The 17,785-nt window shown below is 46.1% G+C and overlaps 1 protein-coding gene across 9 annotated transcripts in view; it reads left to right on the top strand.

Annotated features, from left to right (window-relative positions):
* Rai14 (retinoic acid induced 14) overlaps positions 1 to 17,785 on the top strand; it is a 137,703-nt gene that overhangs the window by 91,073 nt on the left and 28,845 nt on the right. For all 9 annotated transcript variants that reach the window (XM_063281524.1, XM_006232062.5, NM_001011947.2 and 6 more), the window contains one exon: positions 12,195 to 12,283. In XM_063281524.1, coding sequence (XP_063137594.1) covers positions 12,195 to 12,283 — 89 coding nt within the window. The remainder of the gene's footprint in view (positions 1 to 12,194; positions 12,284 to 17,785) is intronic.

Below are 17,785 nucleotides of genomic sequence, written 5' to 3'. Positions count from 1 at the left end.
TCAGTCACTCACAGGAAAGGGCATCTGGAGCAAGAGGTTCTCACGCTGAGCCGAGCAGCAACAGAACAGTTCAGGGGCCAAGGCTAATGTGATCACTAGCTAGTGTCTATCCTTTACACGTACACATCCTCCTCATTAGCCTTGGTTACGCCTTACAAGGTGCCAGCATCCCTCCAAACTCATCCCACTATTGGACACCGACTGAGTTAGCATCTCCAGACTCTCTCCAACCGGCTTTTGTATGAGTTCCCAAATGGCTGCGTTTATCTTGTTTCACTATCAAACTGCCAGGGTTAGAGCCAAGTAAGGGACTGTTTGTTGACGTACTAGACAAAAGCACTTTGCCCTTTGTCTTCCATTTACCACAGTTCATTTATCACTCCCCTTTCAGCTTTCCTCACGTCTCTCTTCTGAAGGGCCCTCCTATCTTGGGACAGACATCACAGGAAGAACTCGGATAGAAACCTGGAAATTCTGGCATTAGTACACCTCACCTGTTCTTCTTTCTAGGCACCAGGGTCTAGGAATGTGCTAAATTCATGGATTCCTCCCCTTACCGACCCCCACACACCAGGCAAGTACTACACCCTTGAGCTATACCCCAGCCCAGTAGAGTTTATTGCTTTAGAATAAGTAAGCTTCCAATTCCATCTCCACACTCCCCGCCCAGACCCGAGGAGAACCCAGCCTAGAAATATTACTTCTGGTTACATTTAATAGCAATCCTGGACCCTTAAAAGCCACCAGTCATAGTTCTATTCATTACTTTCCTTCTTTCTGCCACAAAACACCTGATGGGAACAAGGGATGGAGGATTCCATTGTCAGTTTATCCTGGTGGGAATCATGCTACAGGATGAAGTCTGGTTCCATCCATGGCAGTGGGAACAGCAGAGACCCCCTTACCTCATCACAGACTGGGAATCAGAGAACCTAGGCAGGGAACAAGGAACGGGTAAAACCCCCTTAATAACTTATCTTCCACCAGGCAGGCCCTACCTTTCCTAAAAGGCTCCATGATCTTCAACTAGCAATTGGGCACTTTAAATTCTAGCCTTTGGCTAGACACTCCACAATCAAACTATGACGCTATTTTTATATGCCCCCTCCCTTTTTAATACCAGTCAGAAGGCAACAGAAGTTTCCGTTTCTCAGTCTTCTCTGTGGGTTTCTGGTAGAGACATGACCAGTGCAGGCATAGTACTGGTCTATACAGTTGAGACCGTCAGGGCTGGGGAGACGACTCAGTAGAGTGCTTGCCATGCAGGAGTGAAGACCTAACATCAAATCCCCAGAAACCCTCTTAAAAAAAAAGCTTGTCGTGCTGACACACATCTCTATAATCTTAGCACTCCTATAGAAAGATAGGCAGAAGAGACTGGAAGTCGGAGGGCCAGCTAGCCTACTATATGCAGCAGTGAACAACAAAGAGACAGTTAAACACAGTGGACAGCAAGGACCAACACCAGAGGTGGCCCTTTGAGTTTCCCTCACACATGGCACTTGTGTATTAGCAACACATGCACGCACATACGCACACACATATGCAAAGGCCCTTAAGAGTACTTCCAGATGTATTGAGGGCTGCAAAGAGGGCTGCAAAGAGGGCAGGCACTGCTTTGACTAAGCCCAGGAGAGGCAGCACAGAGCAGATGGCTGAACTTACCTGGAATAATGGCTTTCCTGGTTTTCCAAAGAAAGACTGAGGTGGGTGGTACTTGATGAGCTCAAGAAACAGCAGGGAGCCAGTGGGCTGGAGCCCAGTGACTAGGGAGAGTGAGAGAAGCTGAGGCTGAGGACAGGGAGCCAGGGTGCCTCACACACAGCTTTCTACTCCATGGCCAAGACTTTGGATGAAATCATAATAAAAACATTTAACTTTCCTGGGTTTCTCTAAGATGACTTAGTTTTCCTCTCTCCATGATGGCATCTTCTAAAATGCATGCGAGGAAAATGGAAGCAGGTTTAGGTGGTCGGGGATGTGAGGTTCTTGTTGCAAAACAGAAATACTTGGCTCTCTGCAACTTTGCAAAGCTGGTTTGCACCAGGAGCTGGTCCTGGGCCTCTTACTGACCACAGGACAAAGGGAGAAAACTTACCTCAGCATTAGGGCAGAGAGCCAGGGGCTGTGACAAGCCCCTGTAACCCCAGCACTCAGAAGGCTAAGCAAGAGGATTGCTGTGAATTCAAGGCCAACCTATGTGGCATACCTGGACCCTGTCTCAAAGAAAAAGCTATTAGGACAGTAAATTCACATCCTGGTCTTCTGTGTATCCCCTGGCTTCTTTGAACCCCGATGTCTTTGCCTTATGAAGAGGTTTGAGTCACCTTTTTTACAACTGGTGATACTTGGACTCTGGGTTGTATAGAACCAGTACTTGTAGGGTTTTGGGGAATGTTGGTTTCCTCCGTTTGAGTGTTGGCTGTCTGCTTCATTTGTAGTTTAATCTGTTGGTTCCAGAGTCAGGGGAGATGTTGACGTCTCATAGTGGTTCAACCATGTGAGTACTGAGAGCCCACATGGTAAGAGACAAAAGAGTTCAGTTTGAGGAAAACTTTCTATAAATGAGAAAGCCTGGAAAGTTGGTCTTCTGGAAGCAGCCCCAAGAATGTCTTTCCTTCTGTTCTAGGTTTCACCTGGTAATCAGGGGTCAGAACATTTATGTTGACTCTTTCTGTGTACCTTGCCAAACTGAAACTCATGGACTTTAATAGCAGCACAGGTCCCCTTCTGATGAAGAGCCCTGGGGAACGTCCCATCTTGGTCCTGAGACCTTTGTTTCAGGGAAGTTTGCACATCTCACCGAGTGGTTTTGTCAGAAAGGAAACCTTGGCTGGCTCCTTGCTTCAGCACCGGGATTGAGTCCCGATATCTCTAAGGTGCCCCAGAGAGATGCCTGTGTTTGCTTTCAGTGAAATGCTTCCGCTTCTTGGTATAATGTTTCTGTTTTTTAAAGAGCAGTCCAACCAGCCAGTTAGGATCCATACTATAGTGTTTCAGTAGATCACCTGCTGTTGGTGGAGGTGATGTCATACAGTTGCTGTAAACGAAAGGTCAGTCACCACCATGGAGCAACAGATTGGCCAACACCGTGCTGCCTAGACCTCTAGCCTCTCACAGGGCCACCCTCCCCTCCACTGTCACTCCCACTGTCCTATACTCAGGCTGCCAGGAGTTGCTGCTCTATGCTTGCAATATCCCCAGGGAATTGTCTTCTCTTCAGGGCATGGGGGTCAGGGGTGAAGTGTGGGGAGCAAGGGAGGGAAAATGCAGGAGCGCAGGTGGGTGCCGAAAGCTTGGAATGGGTCCAGCTGTCAAAAGCAGAAGCATCCCAAGTCTCTGTAAGCATCCCAGGATGAAGGCAGCCTTGTGTAAATCACGAGGTTGCTTGTTCGTGTCTTCTGGTTACATCCCTGGGGGGAGGTGGGGGGGGGCCGGGCTGAGCCTTGTGAACTGAACTAAACAGACCCTGTTACAGCAAAGCATGCCACTGTAGCAATTCCTTTAACCGGATATGGCTGTATGATAGGTTTTAAGGCTAAGAAACTGTGTTTCTAAAGAATATTGAAGCAATGGGCATCTTGGCAGGATGCAATGGTGTGGGGTTTTCAATTTGTCCTTTTAGGCCAATTTTTTTTTTAAACTTTGGGTGTATGGGAACTCCACTGGGTATCGAGTACCTACATACAGCTTATAACTCAGTAAATCTGGGGTCTAGGTAGGACTTGAGAGCTTGCATTTCTCCCTCCCTCCCTCCCTCTCTTCCTCCCTCCCTCCCTCTCTTCCTCCCTCCCTCCTTCCCTCCCTCCCTCCCTCTCTTCTTCTCTTCCCCTCTCCCTCCTTTTCTTCTTTCTTTCCTTTGAGATTTTATTTATATGTGTATCTGAATGTATCTGTCCACCACATATGCACAGTGTTCCCCGAGGCCAAAGAGGGCATCAGATCCCCTGGGATGGAGTTACAGATGGTTGTGACCTGTCATGTAGGTGCTGGGAGTTGAACCTGGCTCCCTGTAGGAACAGTGGGTGCTCCTAACTGCTGAGCCGCCTCTCCAGCCCCAGCTGACAAGCCCCTGGTCCTTGAACCACTGTGAGTAAGCAAGACTCAGTTACTAAGGTGTTGCCACTTCAACTCCATCAGAATCTGAGAGGCCTCTCTGTGTGAGCCTGGGCAGCGACCAGACCAGTAGTTTTATCCCCGAACCTTGCATCAGAGGAGTAGATACGAGATTCTTTTTTTTTTTTTAATTTCTTTTTTTCGGAGCTGGGGACCGAACCCAGGGCCTTGCGCTTCCTAGGCGAGCGCTCTACCACTGAGCCAAATCCCCAACCCCTAGATACGAGATTCTTAAAGCTTTCCTGCTGCCGCTAAATTCTTGACTCACTCAAATAAAACTGTAAATAAGCAGAGTCTTTCTCCAGCTGCTGAGACCCTCGAGTGACAGATTTAGTTTTTAAAAGTTAAGTACGCAGCTTAGGGATGGAACCGAAGACATTTCAGCTGATAATCAACTGAACTCCTTCAGAGTTTCTCATTCTGAGAAAACAGAAACTCGGCACTAGAAATCAGTTCCCAGCACCCACACTGGGCAGCTTACAAGCACTTATAGCTCTAGGGGAACCGATGCCCTCTTGTGAACTGTGTGGGCACCCTATATACGTGGAGATTCATACCTGTATATAAAAACTTTTTATTTAAATAAACACAAATTTTTGCCTCTGTAAACCTTACATTATAATAAAAATTCACTCGTTTAAATAAAAAGTTGCCAGCTCAGAGGTCTCTGCTAGGATGTGGAGAAGTGGACCCCTCCTGCCTGGTTGTCAGAAGCATGTAGTGAGGCAGTAGCTTTAGAAGGCTTAGCAGTACCTAGGAATGTAAATGCATGCACCTGAGCCATCCCTCCAGGGCATGAATCTGCCAGCTTGAGAGTGTGTACCTGCAGGAGGACTCTACATGCTTATTTAAGCAGTCACAGGACTTTCAAAGTAGAAACAACCCACACATGCATCAGGCGATAATTGTGGAGACAAAACACAGGATATTCATGAACTTAAACAGTTGTAAGCTACTCACTGATAACACAAGTGTGCCCCAAAATCGTACTAAATGAAGTCAGGGCCAGGGAACCCAGTACCATATGTTCCCATGTCTAAAAAATGTTCACAGCAGAGCAAATTAGTAGAAGATGGAAAGTAGATTGGTGATTTTTTCCGCCTTGTGGACTAACAGAGAAATGAGTGCCTCTTAAGACTTATTGAGGTTTTTCTCTTTTCAACATTATAGAAAATGTCGAATTATAGAGTGAGCGTTTCAGCCCCCAGTGAGTGGTGCTGTTTGGGGCGGGGGTGGAAGCTTCAGAAGTTGGGGTCTAGCTAGAGGAAGTAAGGGGTGTGTGCTTTTGCAGGGTCTGCCTCCTCTCAGCCCCTTCTCTCCACTTCCTGACCGCGTCTCAGTCCTACTTGTGCCACTCACCATGATGAACTGTAGCCATGAGCAAAACAAATCCTTCCTAGGCGAGGAAATTTTAGTCACAAGGACAGGAAGTCTGACTGACTCCTGCAGTGAGGCTGACACTTGAGTATCCCGTTCAAGTTGCCTCAGCTTCTGGTTCACACTCGAGACTAACTGTTTGTTTTTTTCTGCTTTGAGACCTTGCTTGCACACCTGTGTGACTATGCTTAAAAGCAACCCATTTGTGCATCTCAAAAAGGTGAGTTTGTGTTACGTGGATCATATCTTGGCATAGTGCAAAAGTGTGCTCATTTTATCTCTTCATTCTTCGATGGAATCATGCTTCAACGTCATGCGTTGATTTTAAAGGCTTAGCGGCGGTGGCGGGGGGCGTTCAACCTAGGGATGCCACATTTTGAGATAGGAGCTGTCCTATGATGTTTGAGATTGTTAGCCGTTATCTCTGGCTTCTAGACATTAGCTGAGCTCTCTCCTCCCCTCTCCTCTATCAGTAATCAGAACTGTCTCTGTCTCTGAATGATGCTAAATCCTCAAACCTCTGTGTGTGTGTGAATACAAAATGTTCCCTCAGTCTGGTCAACCTTTTGAACTTCTTATCAAAAACTGAGTTTCTTAAGGAGGGAGTTTGTCTTAGTCACTGCTCCGTGCTCAGAACAGTATCTGACACAGATGCTCCCTATATATGGTAGTGGGTGAATGGATGGATTTAGCTATAGTAGCAAGAGTACTTAAAGCGCACACAAGTATAGAAGTGTCAAACATACCTCGAGGTAGCACATATTCTATCACCCCATCAATTATTGTCACAAAGCATGTTTAAGGGGGTTTTATGCGTAGGTTTTAGGTAATTTACAGGCGAATGCTTTCAGCAAGTGTTCGATAACATAGACTGATAGAGATGCCAGCTACTAAGTGGTGACCCGGGGCGCCCTCCACTCCTAATCCTGCAGTAACTGTGCAAGTGCCTGTGTGCTGGCCGGTCCTTGTCTATCAGCCCCTAAAACTGTCCCATCTGAAGGCACTCTAGCACTTAGCGCTCTCTGCATAGCAGAGGAAGAACACTCTCTGTCAGCTGCAAATCAAAGCTTTCTCACCAGCGAGTCTTGCTTTGCCACCCAGTGAAATCCAGTGTTCCCTGCTCGAGTGTCTTGTTCAAGTCGGCGGCTCTGCTTCTGCCTCACATCCAGAGGTTAAATGTTAATGTCTGGCTGCTGCCAAGTGCTGCTCTGGGGATTATCACTCCTCCAAAAGGTGCCAGAACTTAAGGAGCTGAGTGTGAGCCTTAGACAAGGCTAGTGCTGGGGTCTTTGGGGCCTGGGAATGTCTTCAGCTTTGTTCCCAAGTCCCCGGTCCCTGGACATGCACAGAGCTTTATCTCCTACCCACCCCTGTTGTCATTTTTAAGTCAGTGTTGCCAGACCCAATTCTGTAAGCATGTCCTCCATGTCTCTGCCGTGTAATGACTGGTGTCATTTTGCATGTCAGTACTTTTACATATAAACTCTTTTATTTCTCATAGACCATTCATTTTACGGGTGAGCAAACTGAGACACAGAGAACTCGTGCCTGGGATAACACTAACAAGTAGCAGGGCTCATGCTCAAATCCCGTGAGTCTGTGCCCCTAAAGGTGACACAGGGGACCTTCTACCACGGTTACCTTTCTTTCAGTGCTTTCTCAGCTCCCTGCGTGCTCTGCCTTTCCCTAAACTCTCATGGTATTAGAAGCGTTTGTTTCTGAAAGTCGTGGACGTTAGGAGTCACGCTGTGAATGCCTGAAGTAGATGCCCAAGTTAAGTACGCAAAAGCAACAAAGTGAGAGGCAGGGTTCCTGTCTCACTCTTCTGCGCTGTGGTGTTTACCCTACCTTCGATTAATAGCCCATAATATGCCAGGGGTGCACCTATGGAAACCAACCCCACAGCAGAAACTGGAGTTTTTCCTTGGCTTTAGTACATGGCACATGCTAGACTCCCCACTGCCTTTTTCTTAGTGAATAATTGTTACTTTTGGAAAAATGGAACCCAGACACTTGAAACTGATCTCTACTTTGGCAGAAGAGTATATTGGAAAACTTTTGAATCGCCCTCTTCTGTATAATTACAGTTATATATTCTTTTCATAAGGCACTTTAGCTGAAATGTCCAATATTTTAATAACCCAAGTAATGTGGCAATGGAAACTTTTTTTTTCCCTTCTGAGACTGGTTTGACTCTCTTCGGAAGAGAGATCTCCAGTTGCATTTGTTTTCTCCCTGCAAATGACACGAATTCATTCTTTCTTAACTTTGAAAAATAAATCCACCATGGACGTGCATCACGTGGTTTTAATTCAACCTCTTTTGTCAGACGCTCCGACTGGCCCCAGAGTATAGCTGTTGTGAGTAGCGCTGCAGTAGGCCTCAGCGAGCAACCATGTGTGTGGTGTCTTCCCTCGGCGTCTGTAGGGAGCTGACGGAGTCCTGGGTGAATGGATAGTATTGACTTAAGCATGGCCATGCCAGGGATTTTGGTGCCTCAGACCCTTGCGAATGGCAGGAACAGATGTTGAGAATCGTTAACCTTTAGCTGAAACCAGTAAGTGTGGAAGAACCAACCACAGCTTCCTTCTCCCAGATGACTGTGGCCTGAGATTGCTCTCCTGCAGCAAGGACCCCCCTCCACTCCCTGCACGCACACACACACACACACACACACACACACACACACACACACACACACAAACACACACAGGCACGCACATACACATGGGGAGTGGGGTGAGGGGAGGGAGGCAGACAGACAGACAGACAGACAGACAGATTAGGAAGCTCACCTCTTTATTCAGCTAGATAGAATGTGCTGAGTTTCCAGGCTGCTGGTGCATCTGTCAGAGCTCATGGCCCACCCAATCCTGGTTTTATGCCTGTCTGTGGTGTCTTCATTTTCTGTCACCCCAGTGAGGTCCATCCCATGGCAACACAGGTTATAGCAGGTAACCTTTGAGTAAGTGCTCTGACCCAGGGTAGGAAAGTAGTTACACCCTGCAGTGCGTTTACCTGTCACAGTTCACCATCAAGGGAAAGCCAGGGCAGGAGCCTGGAATCAGAGACTGAAGCAGAGACCACTGAGGAGCGCACTGCCCACTGTACGGCTCGTGGAAACACTCAGAGAGGCTAACTAGCTTTGTCATACATGTCTTCAACCATATAACATTCACGGGAGCCTAGTGGATCATCCTGGGGATGGTTTCACAGAGCACATCTCACCCTGCTGTGACCCAGGGTCCTCAAAAAACAGATGTGACCCATGATGGGTTAAGGGTGGGAGCTCTTTTCAGGTGTGTGCTAGGTTAAGGGGAACCGGCAAGTTTGGGGCTGCACCCGGCACTAGCAGAAATGTCGACACTTGCGTGAAAAAGGCAGAGAAAGTCTCCACCATAGCTTCGGGAGAGGCAGAGCTGTGGTCTTGACAGCAGTGGTTGGTGTGACTGCAGACAGCCGCTGTATGGCAGTGAGGAAGCCTAGGCCATGCTGCCTGGACTTGCTCCTTGTATCCTCCATCTCTTGAAAACACCTCTCACTGGTCAAACCCAACCAGAAATGGAACTCCATGCGGCCTCTTGGATATAGTCCATTCGAGGTCTCCACTGTGCCACAGACCTAAGGAGACAAGCTCGGGCAGACCTGGACGGACAGTGTACTCAGACTACATGCTGTATTCCAGGACCAGGGTCACGCACAGACCTCTTCAGCTCTGCTCTGGGTTCCCTGAGCCGCATGCCATGAGAGTGGGAACAGAGGGAGCTCCTTCTTTCTCTAGTTGAATGAATTAGAAGCTTCTGGCAAGACGACTGGCTCAGCCTTTCCTGTCAGGTGGGCATGCTGTTTTACCTGGTCTTACTTAGACGCTAAAGCAGCAGCTTCTGAGTGACTGTGGGATATAATAACTCCCAAAAATGTGTCTCTTGAGATGACTCGCTTGACTGTTTTTAATTACATAGACCAAGAACGACTTTACTGGATACAAGTATGATTATATGGCTGCAGTGCAAAATTGCTAGCCAGATTATCTGTTCTTGTAGTGAGCTGTCCCTAGTTATTTGCAGTTTTTGATACTCTGTTAAGAGTGGCAAGTATTGAAGCTTTCTGTAAAATATAGAAGTTTCTGTAAAATTTTAAAAATGGAAAATGGTGAGAGAGAGAGAGAGAGAGAGAGAGAGAGAGAGAGAGAGAGAGAGAGTTATTCTCTTAATAGCAGGATGCAAGCACTCTGCAAGATAATAGTTGGAAAGTCCCTAAAATACAGGGGGTGGGGATCACCTTAACTCTGAATTCTAATCCAAAGTCAGATGGGTATTGTAAAGCACCACAAAGTTACGCTCCTCCACCATACTTCGTTACAACATAGTCAGTGAATCCTTTACTTATCAGCTCCACCACAAGATGTATTACAGCCATCAAAGACGCCAGATCAGGTTGATAGCAGTTTTCCTTTAAAACCAGCGTCTGAGGAGTTTCTGCTGTGGAACTGGGAACCAAGCCCATCTTCCCAACGCTGTTTCTTCCTTATAATAATCATGGTCTCCCATGTAATGGTTTGAATTTCCACGTCCTAAGTCATTTAGTGACGAAATTCCGTGGCCACTTTATCTGGCTGCGTGCGTCAGTGCAATAGCGGACGATTTCACATGTGCAGCTTAAACTACCCATAAATACAGAATGCAATCCTATTAACATGTGGAGGGCCCAAAGGACAGCTTCAGAGGGGCCAGGAAGTGTCCGGCTATGTCGTGTTGCTTAATTTGTATGAAGTAAAGTAGTCGTGTTCCATTGACCAAAACTCAGCCATCCATATAGTTCCATGACATCTTACTTACATGTGTTATATTTCAGTCAAACGTTTATGTGGGAGCTAGGTGTGCTGTCCCACAAATGTGATACTCGTGTTTGAAAAGCTGAGCCAACAAGATACTGAGTTTGAAGCTAGCGTATACTATGTAGCAAGCTCCTGCCTCACAACAAACTCAAATAAAAACAGTAACAAATTTGTACAAGAGTGTGTGTGCATGTGCACGCGTGTGTGTGTGAGCGTGTGTGTAAAACAAGTCCTATTTCTAGTATGGATTAGAATGGCTTCCATCCTCTTGGCTAGGCACTTGTAATTTTGTTGTCCTCTAATCATAGAAGGTAGCAAAGTGAACTTTAATAAGCAAACACCCAGCTACCCAAAGGAAGACAATTCTTTACCAACCTTAGGGATTAGCAGTCTAGCAGTCTAGGTACGTAGTTACCAAGAGCTCTGAAAGTAGTGTTCAATGACTAAGGCAGACATGGGGACTCCATATCCCCAGGGCCAGTTAGTTATAGTTACCATTTCTGTGTCTGAGGCCGGTTCAGAAAGCTTCCGCCAAGACAGCTAAAAGAGACGGCTTTTCATGTGCGATAGGAGCCTTAGCAATGCTGAGCGAAAGAGAGAGTGTGGGGCTGCCTTTTACAGGGCAAGCTTCACTTCACCGGGATCCTATCAGTGAAATATCAGTCACCGCTGCTTCTATCTGTCCCCACATTTCCAAACTAGTGTGATTTTACTAATGCGTCAACATCTTAGAGTGAATTCTGATGGTGAAGAGATTGTGCACAGGTCAAGTTACACACACTGAAGTGTGATTGGGTAACTGAGTAGACTTTGACTAGTTTTTCTTTGCAGCCAAGGGAATTTAGGCTCAAGAGAAGCCGAATGGACTTTGTCCAGACACTGAGAATTAGCTGTGGTTTTCTAGTTGGTGATTTACTACCAGACCTGAAGTGTCCTCCTCTGGTGATCTGTCTGTTCGCTACACTTAGCTGTATAGAAAGGTCCGCAGGCACACACACTGGGTTCAAATATCAGATCTTGGCGTTTGCCAGTTGACCGTGACTCCAGGCCCTGATGGCAGAGAAACCATACAGGTAGACACTGCCTGGGTGTAGTTCAGAGGTAGTCTGCAGACGAATGGCTAGTACGGTATTTGAATGCCGATCCTTTTCATGACATTCGAAAGATGGGGATCATAGTGTGTGTGCTTCACGTATCACTGAGTTCCGGAGCCCAGTTTGGAGACGTTGCTGCTGCTGCCCTGTTACTCCTCTGCCAGCTGCAAATATAATAAGTCTTACCTTAAAAGCTGTTGTGGGAATGAACAAACATGGTGTGTAAAAGCAGGTAAGATGTTGGACATTTACTGAGCACTCGACAAAAGGCCCCTGTGACTCTGTTCTTCAACTATTGAACAGCAGCAGACATGGCTTGACCACAGTGTGACTTGGTAGAGGGTATTGTTTAAGAAAGACACTTTTGCTGTGAGCAGTGGACAGCATGGGAAACCTCAACTACTTATTACTTAGAAGCTCTGCCTGGGTGGAGAAAGAGGTAAATATGTGGTGAGGCTCAGTTTTGAAAGAGCCTTGTCTTTGGGTTGGAAGTTCCTAATCCATCACTTAATAAAAGATGAAAATGATTGTATGGGGATGTGTAGCTCAGAGTTAATATGACATTCTGGATTCAAGCCCCAGCACCAAAAAAGGAAAACAGTGTAAATGAGACTCTCCTGAGTGTCTGGTGCCCACCGTGAGGTTGGGTCTCGGAGGGTTGCGGTGGAGCCAAGGAAGGAGAGCGGGTACGTGGAGAGGTAAAGGCTTGCTGGAGATGAGCTCTCAGAGGCCGGACTTCTAAGAGGGTGTGTCTCCTTCTCTGCTTGCAGTTTCCACCTTGCTGCTGCAAAAGGACACGTGGAATGCCTCAAGGTCATGGTTACACACGGTGTGGATGTGACTGCCCAAGACTCTTCCGGTATGTGGTTTCTTAATCTCTTAAATCAGCAAGCCAGCATGAGACTAGGTGTCACAAAGGTAGTACAAAAATCACTGTGCAAAATGCAGAGTCTGCAGGCCAAAGCACAAAGGAAAAAAGTAAAACACTTGAGCAGTAAAGCCCTGCCATTGCTTCAGTGTCCTTATGGGCATTGTCATCCTCTCCCAGTCCAGTCGGCTGCAGACTCTGTGCTTCTCTTCCCCCAACATCACTTTTTATAACATTATTTCTAGGACTGGATGTGTAGATCAACCAATGTCTCCTAATTCTTGATTGTACCTAAACTGATAAATGTGATGGATTATTAGTAACATTATTTCATAGCTAGCTTAGAACTCTGGACAGAAGGACGGCTTCCGTCTCGACTCTTGCGGTACTGCGGTGCCTTCAAAATCATCTGGGAACCCAAAGATGAAAGGGAAAGAAAAGAATAAACAACATGCATACATACATACAGATTATGTATGTACATACATACATATTGCCTAGTAGATTGTCCCAATGTGTATCCATGGTAGATAATCCAACCACGATACCGTACCATAGATGGGAGATCTTGGAAGGAGGAAGAGTGGGGAAAGCAAGCCGAGCATTGGCGTGGATCCAGTGTTGGCAAAGCCAGATGAGAGGGAAAGCCTTGCCTTTACAGCACTGTGGGCCAGCAGGAACCCCTGGGGTCAGTGGCCTAGGACGTGTTCTCTCTCGGCCATGTGGGCAGGCCCAAGATAATGACCTCATTTGTTGCACTTGGAAATCACTGGCTTCTAAAAGGTTTATGTTGGTTTTTACTGGGATGTAAAATTGGTACAATTACAGAGCATTCATCTGGGTTTTTCATTAAGCTAACTATGCTGAATATCCTCTCCTTCCTCTTAAGTGGCTTCTCCTCAGAACAGCCATCTTGGGGCTAGGCCAGGTATTAAAAGGAAATTGCTACCCACCGTGTGGCTGGAAACCTAATGTTTCAGAATGGTTTTCCACGTCGGTGGTGTGTCTGGCTCTTTTTATTTTTTTTTTTAATGTAATTTGCTAATTTGGAATCTTTATCCTTTGAGAAAAGTTGTGCTTGTCTTCTGAAGAAGCCAAGAACCAGATTGGGGTCAAGTCAGCAATTTAATCAAACTGATAAAACTATGTTTGGGGAAAGTAGGGAAAAAATAGAAGCACTAATGATTTTTCTGGGCAATTCCACAGAGAATTCCAAAAATATATGAGGAAGGGCAGTACTTGTAGAATAATAAACGACTTCCTCAAGGGAAGTATTAATTCATTTTATGCAAATGGCATCTTTAATCTCAAGGCCCGGCTCTTTTGTTTATTTCTAAAGTACACTGTCACTGTTTTTTAAAGTTATTCCACATCATACAGTGCAAGTATGAGTGGCTAACACACCTCCAATAACATCAGCAGGGGGTTTGCTCGCTAACAAACTTCAGTGTCTAAGGACTGGGCTCCAGTGAGCAGCCCCGCTGTCCTGGGCTTCTGCTTCACTGCTTCCGTTGTTAGGAAATAGATCAGGTGGGACTCTAGTTATTCTTCCAGAGCCAAGCATCACCCTTTGTCTTTCCCTAAAGAGGGAAATTATCTTCTGTGATACATGTTTATGATAGGAAAGTAATCAAACAAGGCCAAAATAAATAAATAGCCACTGCTTCTACACCTATCAGAAAGAAAAAAATATCATACTCCTTAAAAATTCAGAAACAAGAAAACATGTTTTTTTCCCATTTCTACTTAGCCCAGATCACATTATAGAATTCTATGTCCTGCATTTTGATGTACGTGTGTGTGTGTGTGTGTGTGTGTGTGTGTGTGTGTGTGTGTGTATTCACGTCTATGTGTTTTTCAGGAGCACTTGTTCGTGGGTATACCTGTATATCATTTCCCAGGGTCATGCACTGTGTATTTTGAGACAGAGTCTCTCCTTGGCTGAAGCCTATTTAATAGGCCTTTGCTAGTTGACCAGCAAGCCTTTGGGATCAGCCTAAATCAACCCATCTGTGCCTCTCCAGTGCTGAGATTATAAACTCACACTGCCATGCTTTGTAAATATGGGTTCTGGGGCATGGGGCCCGAGTCCTTGTGTTTGCAAAGCAAGCACTTAAAAAAGCTGACTCAGTACCAAGTCTTTTATTTAGTATCCGGCCCATTTCATTTTCCCCGTCATGCCCTTAGATTGATTTCATCAGCTCTTTTGTGACCGTACACAGCCACGTGGGTTCACTTTCTAGTTACGATCCTATCTCTTACTGGACTACTGAAAGCCAGGCCGACAATGAACCCTGAACATCCCACCTCCGCACCACCTTCTTGTGGGCTGAAGTAGTGTGGAGGGAGGGGCACTGAGGCTCCGCAGTGCTGGCCCATGGGGACTGATTGAAATTGGTGACTCTGAGTACTCTACGACCCAGGATGGTGTCCAAAAGTTCCACAGAGTCTCAAGAGCTTCCACTCACTCCTGGCCATTTACCAGCAGCACTACTGAGGCCAGCACTGTGTAGAGGCTTTGCTGTTTTATCTGGGTCTTGGTGAGGCACCTATTTCTGAAGCGACTCAATGACTCCAGCAATGAGAGAGAACACAACAGCAAATGACAGGGCTGTCTGTTTGGAGAAAAGCGTATGGGCTCTCTGGCCTGTTCTGGACTGCGCTGCTCAGGCTCTTCAGCTGTGAGGAGGATAAGTGGACAGCTTTCACCGCCCTTGCCTGTATCTCTCCTGTGGCTGGCCGTGGGGTTTACTCTTGCTGTCCCTCGCAAGAAAGCACATCAGAACACAAGAGGAAGGAGTCCAGCACTGTGCCTTACTGGTTGTCTTTCGTACAAAATGCCTCTCATAGTTAGAAGGCAATTGAAATAACTCAGCTTTGACAAGATGTGCCCAGTAAACCCACCTTCAGTGTTGGACGGTGTGGCGAGATGCAGTGGCCTTCAACGTGAAAACCTGCTGAGAGTAGACCTAGAAATCAGTTCCTGAGAATCACCTCCTGTGGTATGGGGATTATGTCATCATCGTTGACCTCAGCTTCATTGTAACAGTAATCCTGCCTGGCCTGGAAGTCACTGTGTGGACAGGCAGGCCTTGAACTGTCACTAATCCTCCTGCCTCTGCCTCAGACTCTGGGATCACAGGTGTGCGCCCCCAGGCCTGGCCCCTGGAGGGATTTTTCAGCGGTGAGAGTCTCCTCCTCCCAGGATCTGATGCTCTCTCTCCTTTTAATTCACAAAGTCTATAAGATGGTCAAATCCTTCTGTATGAAATCCTTGGAATTCTGAGAATTTTTATGGATGCCCCACAGTGAATCTTATAAGAAGAGCACAGTCAGCAGATGACTGCATACTTCAGATAGCAGGCTTAAGTGAGAAGCTCAGCACGTCGTCTCAACGTGTCTGGCTCTGTTCATTGTAAAAATAAAAAAAAAAAATCATGTAAAGTTCATTGCATTTGGCTACTGTTTTGTCATGACTAACAGAACTGTGGTCAGATCACTTTTTATTTTCCTTTTCTTATTAGGCTATTAAAGGCTTCAAATCTTTAAGACAACAACAGCAACAAAACAAAACCCATAACACAACAAAACAAAAATATTTGCGTCTGGTGTGGTAGCACTTTTGGCTGAGGTAGAAGGATGGCAAGTGTGGGGCCAGCCTGGGTTCCTGGAGAGATCCTGACTCAAATGTAAAGAACTACAGAGGTTTAACAGTGACCACACCAAGTGTTCTTTAAAGATTAAAACAAACAACCCAAACCTCTTAGACACAGGGAGGACCATAGCTTATGATTTTATTTGGAACACTCTCTCTCTCTCTCTCTCTCTCTCTCTCTCCCCCCCCTCTGCCCTCCTCCCTCCCTCCCTCCCTCCCTCCCTCCCTCCCTCCCTCCCTCCCTCTCCTTATCCATTGCTGTTTGCCAAGCAGCACAGAGTACAGATTGGGAGCTCAGCCTTCCCGGGCTGCACCCATGGTGTGTATCTTGCATCCCTTGTTTCTTGCGTGGTCTCGTTCTTCCCTTAAATGAGAATTGGCAATTCTCTCAGTGTAGAAAACAGTCTACAGATGGGTAATGTGCTTAGTTAAATAATACAAAGGTTTTGCAAGAGGCAGACGGAAGAATGACCTATATGTCTTGCCACACTTAACAACCCTAAATTTTCTCCAGTCTCCTGGTGCACTCTTTTTTATGGAACCTCTTTAGTAACAAAGGATGCTTGGATGAATGACCATCGAAAGTATGAAAACATAAAGTACAGAAGCCCTTGGAGGGGTGAAATTTGTGAGTCCTCCTCTAGCGTTGTGAGTCCCCCTCTAGCATTGTGAGTCCCCCTCTAGCATTGTGAGTCCTCCTCTAGCATTGTGAGTCCTCCTCTAGCATCTATGGTTCCTAGGCTCCCTGTTTGAGTTTTGTTTGCTTGCTTTTGATTTTAAATTTTTGGGTGGCCTTCCATCCTATAAGACACCCTAATCCCACTGAAAATTGAGATTTTATGACAATAGAAAAGATAATGCTGCTGCACCAGGTGTATTAATGCATGCCGTTAATCCCAGATTTAGGGGGCAGAGGCAGGCACATCTTTAAGAGAGTTTGAGACCACCCTGGTCAACATAGTGAGTTCCAGAACAACCAGAGCTGGGATTAAAAGCATGTGTCTAAAAATACCTAATGAAGTGAATGTTATCATTTCTACTCCCTCCCCCATTTTTCCCGAGATGGGGGGAAGAAAGGGAGGGAGGAAAAGGTAATATTCACTTAGATATTTTAGAGGATGAGTCATCCTAAAAGCTGCATGTCTTAATCAAGAAAAGTCAGCATACCTGGCGGTGAAATTGCTTCATATGGTGACACGCAGAAATGGCCTTGGATCCATATTGTGCTTTAAAGATAGGGGTAGAGAGGCAGTGTCATAACTCTGAGGGGAACCGCCCTGGAAACAGATGTTCTCCATTCGGCTTCCTCTCTGGGACTGTAGCAAGGTAACTGAGTGTGCGCGTTGGTGAGAAACATTCACGTAGAGTTGAGGATTTCTTTTTTAAAAACTCACTTACACATGTGTAAAAGTGTAACCAATAACCCACGAAATTTGTGATTCTATTGTAGGAAGATGTTCTTCATTTTGAAACTGACCGTTAAGGAACTATTTTAAGGCATATCTAGTTGAACAGCGTAGTTGTCTTCTTTCTTAATTATTTACGCATTTCCAGATGTGAAAATGTCACAGGCCCTTGAGCAGTGTGATCAGACATCTGAGTGCTCCCCTCGTTATTCCTTTCCTGTTTTCTCTAGAAGCCTCGGGCTATGAAGAAATGATCGTGTCGGCAGTTCAGAAGATGCTTAGAGTCACTTTCAATATAGGATCATTTACTGAACTGTCATCTGGGTCTCTTGGTTTATAATGAGCACTAGTCTCTCTCTCTCTCTCTCTCTCTCTCTCTCTCTCTCTCTCTCTCTCTCTCTCTCTCTCTCTCTCTCTCGTGTGTGTGTAGGG

This window comes from Rattus norvegicus, chromosome 2 (genome assembly GCF_036323735.1).
Source record: "Rattus norvegicus strain BN/NHsdMcwi chromosome 2, GRCr8, whole genome shotgun sequence".
In the NCBI taxonomy this organism is placed as follows: Eukaryota; Metazoa; Chordata; class Mammalia; order Rodentia; family Muridae; genus Rattus; species Rattus norvegicus.
Note: the sequence above shows the minus strand (reverse complement) of the source record. Positions and strands in the feature narration are given on the sequence as shown.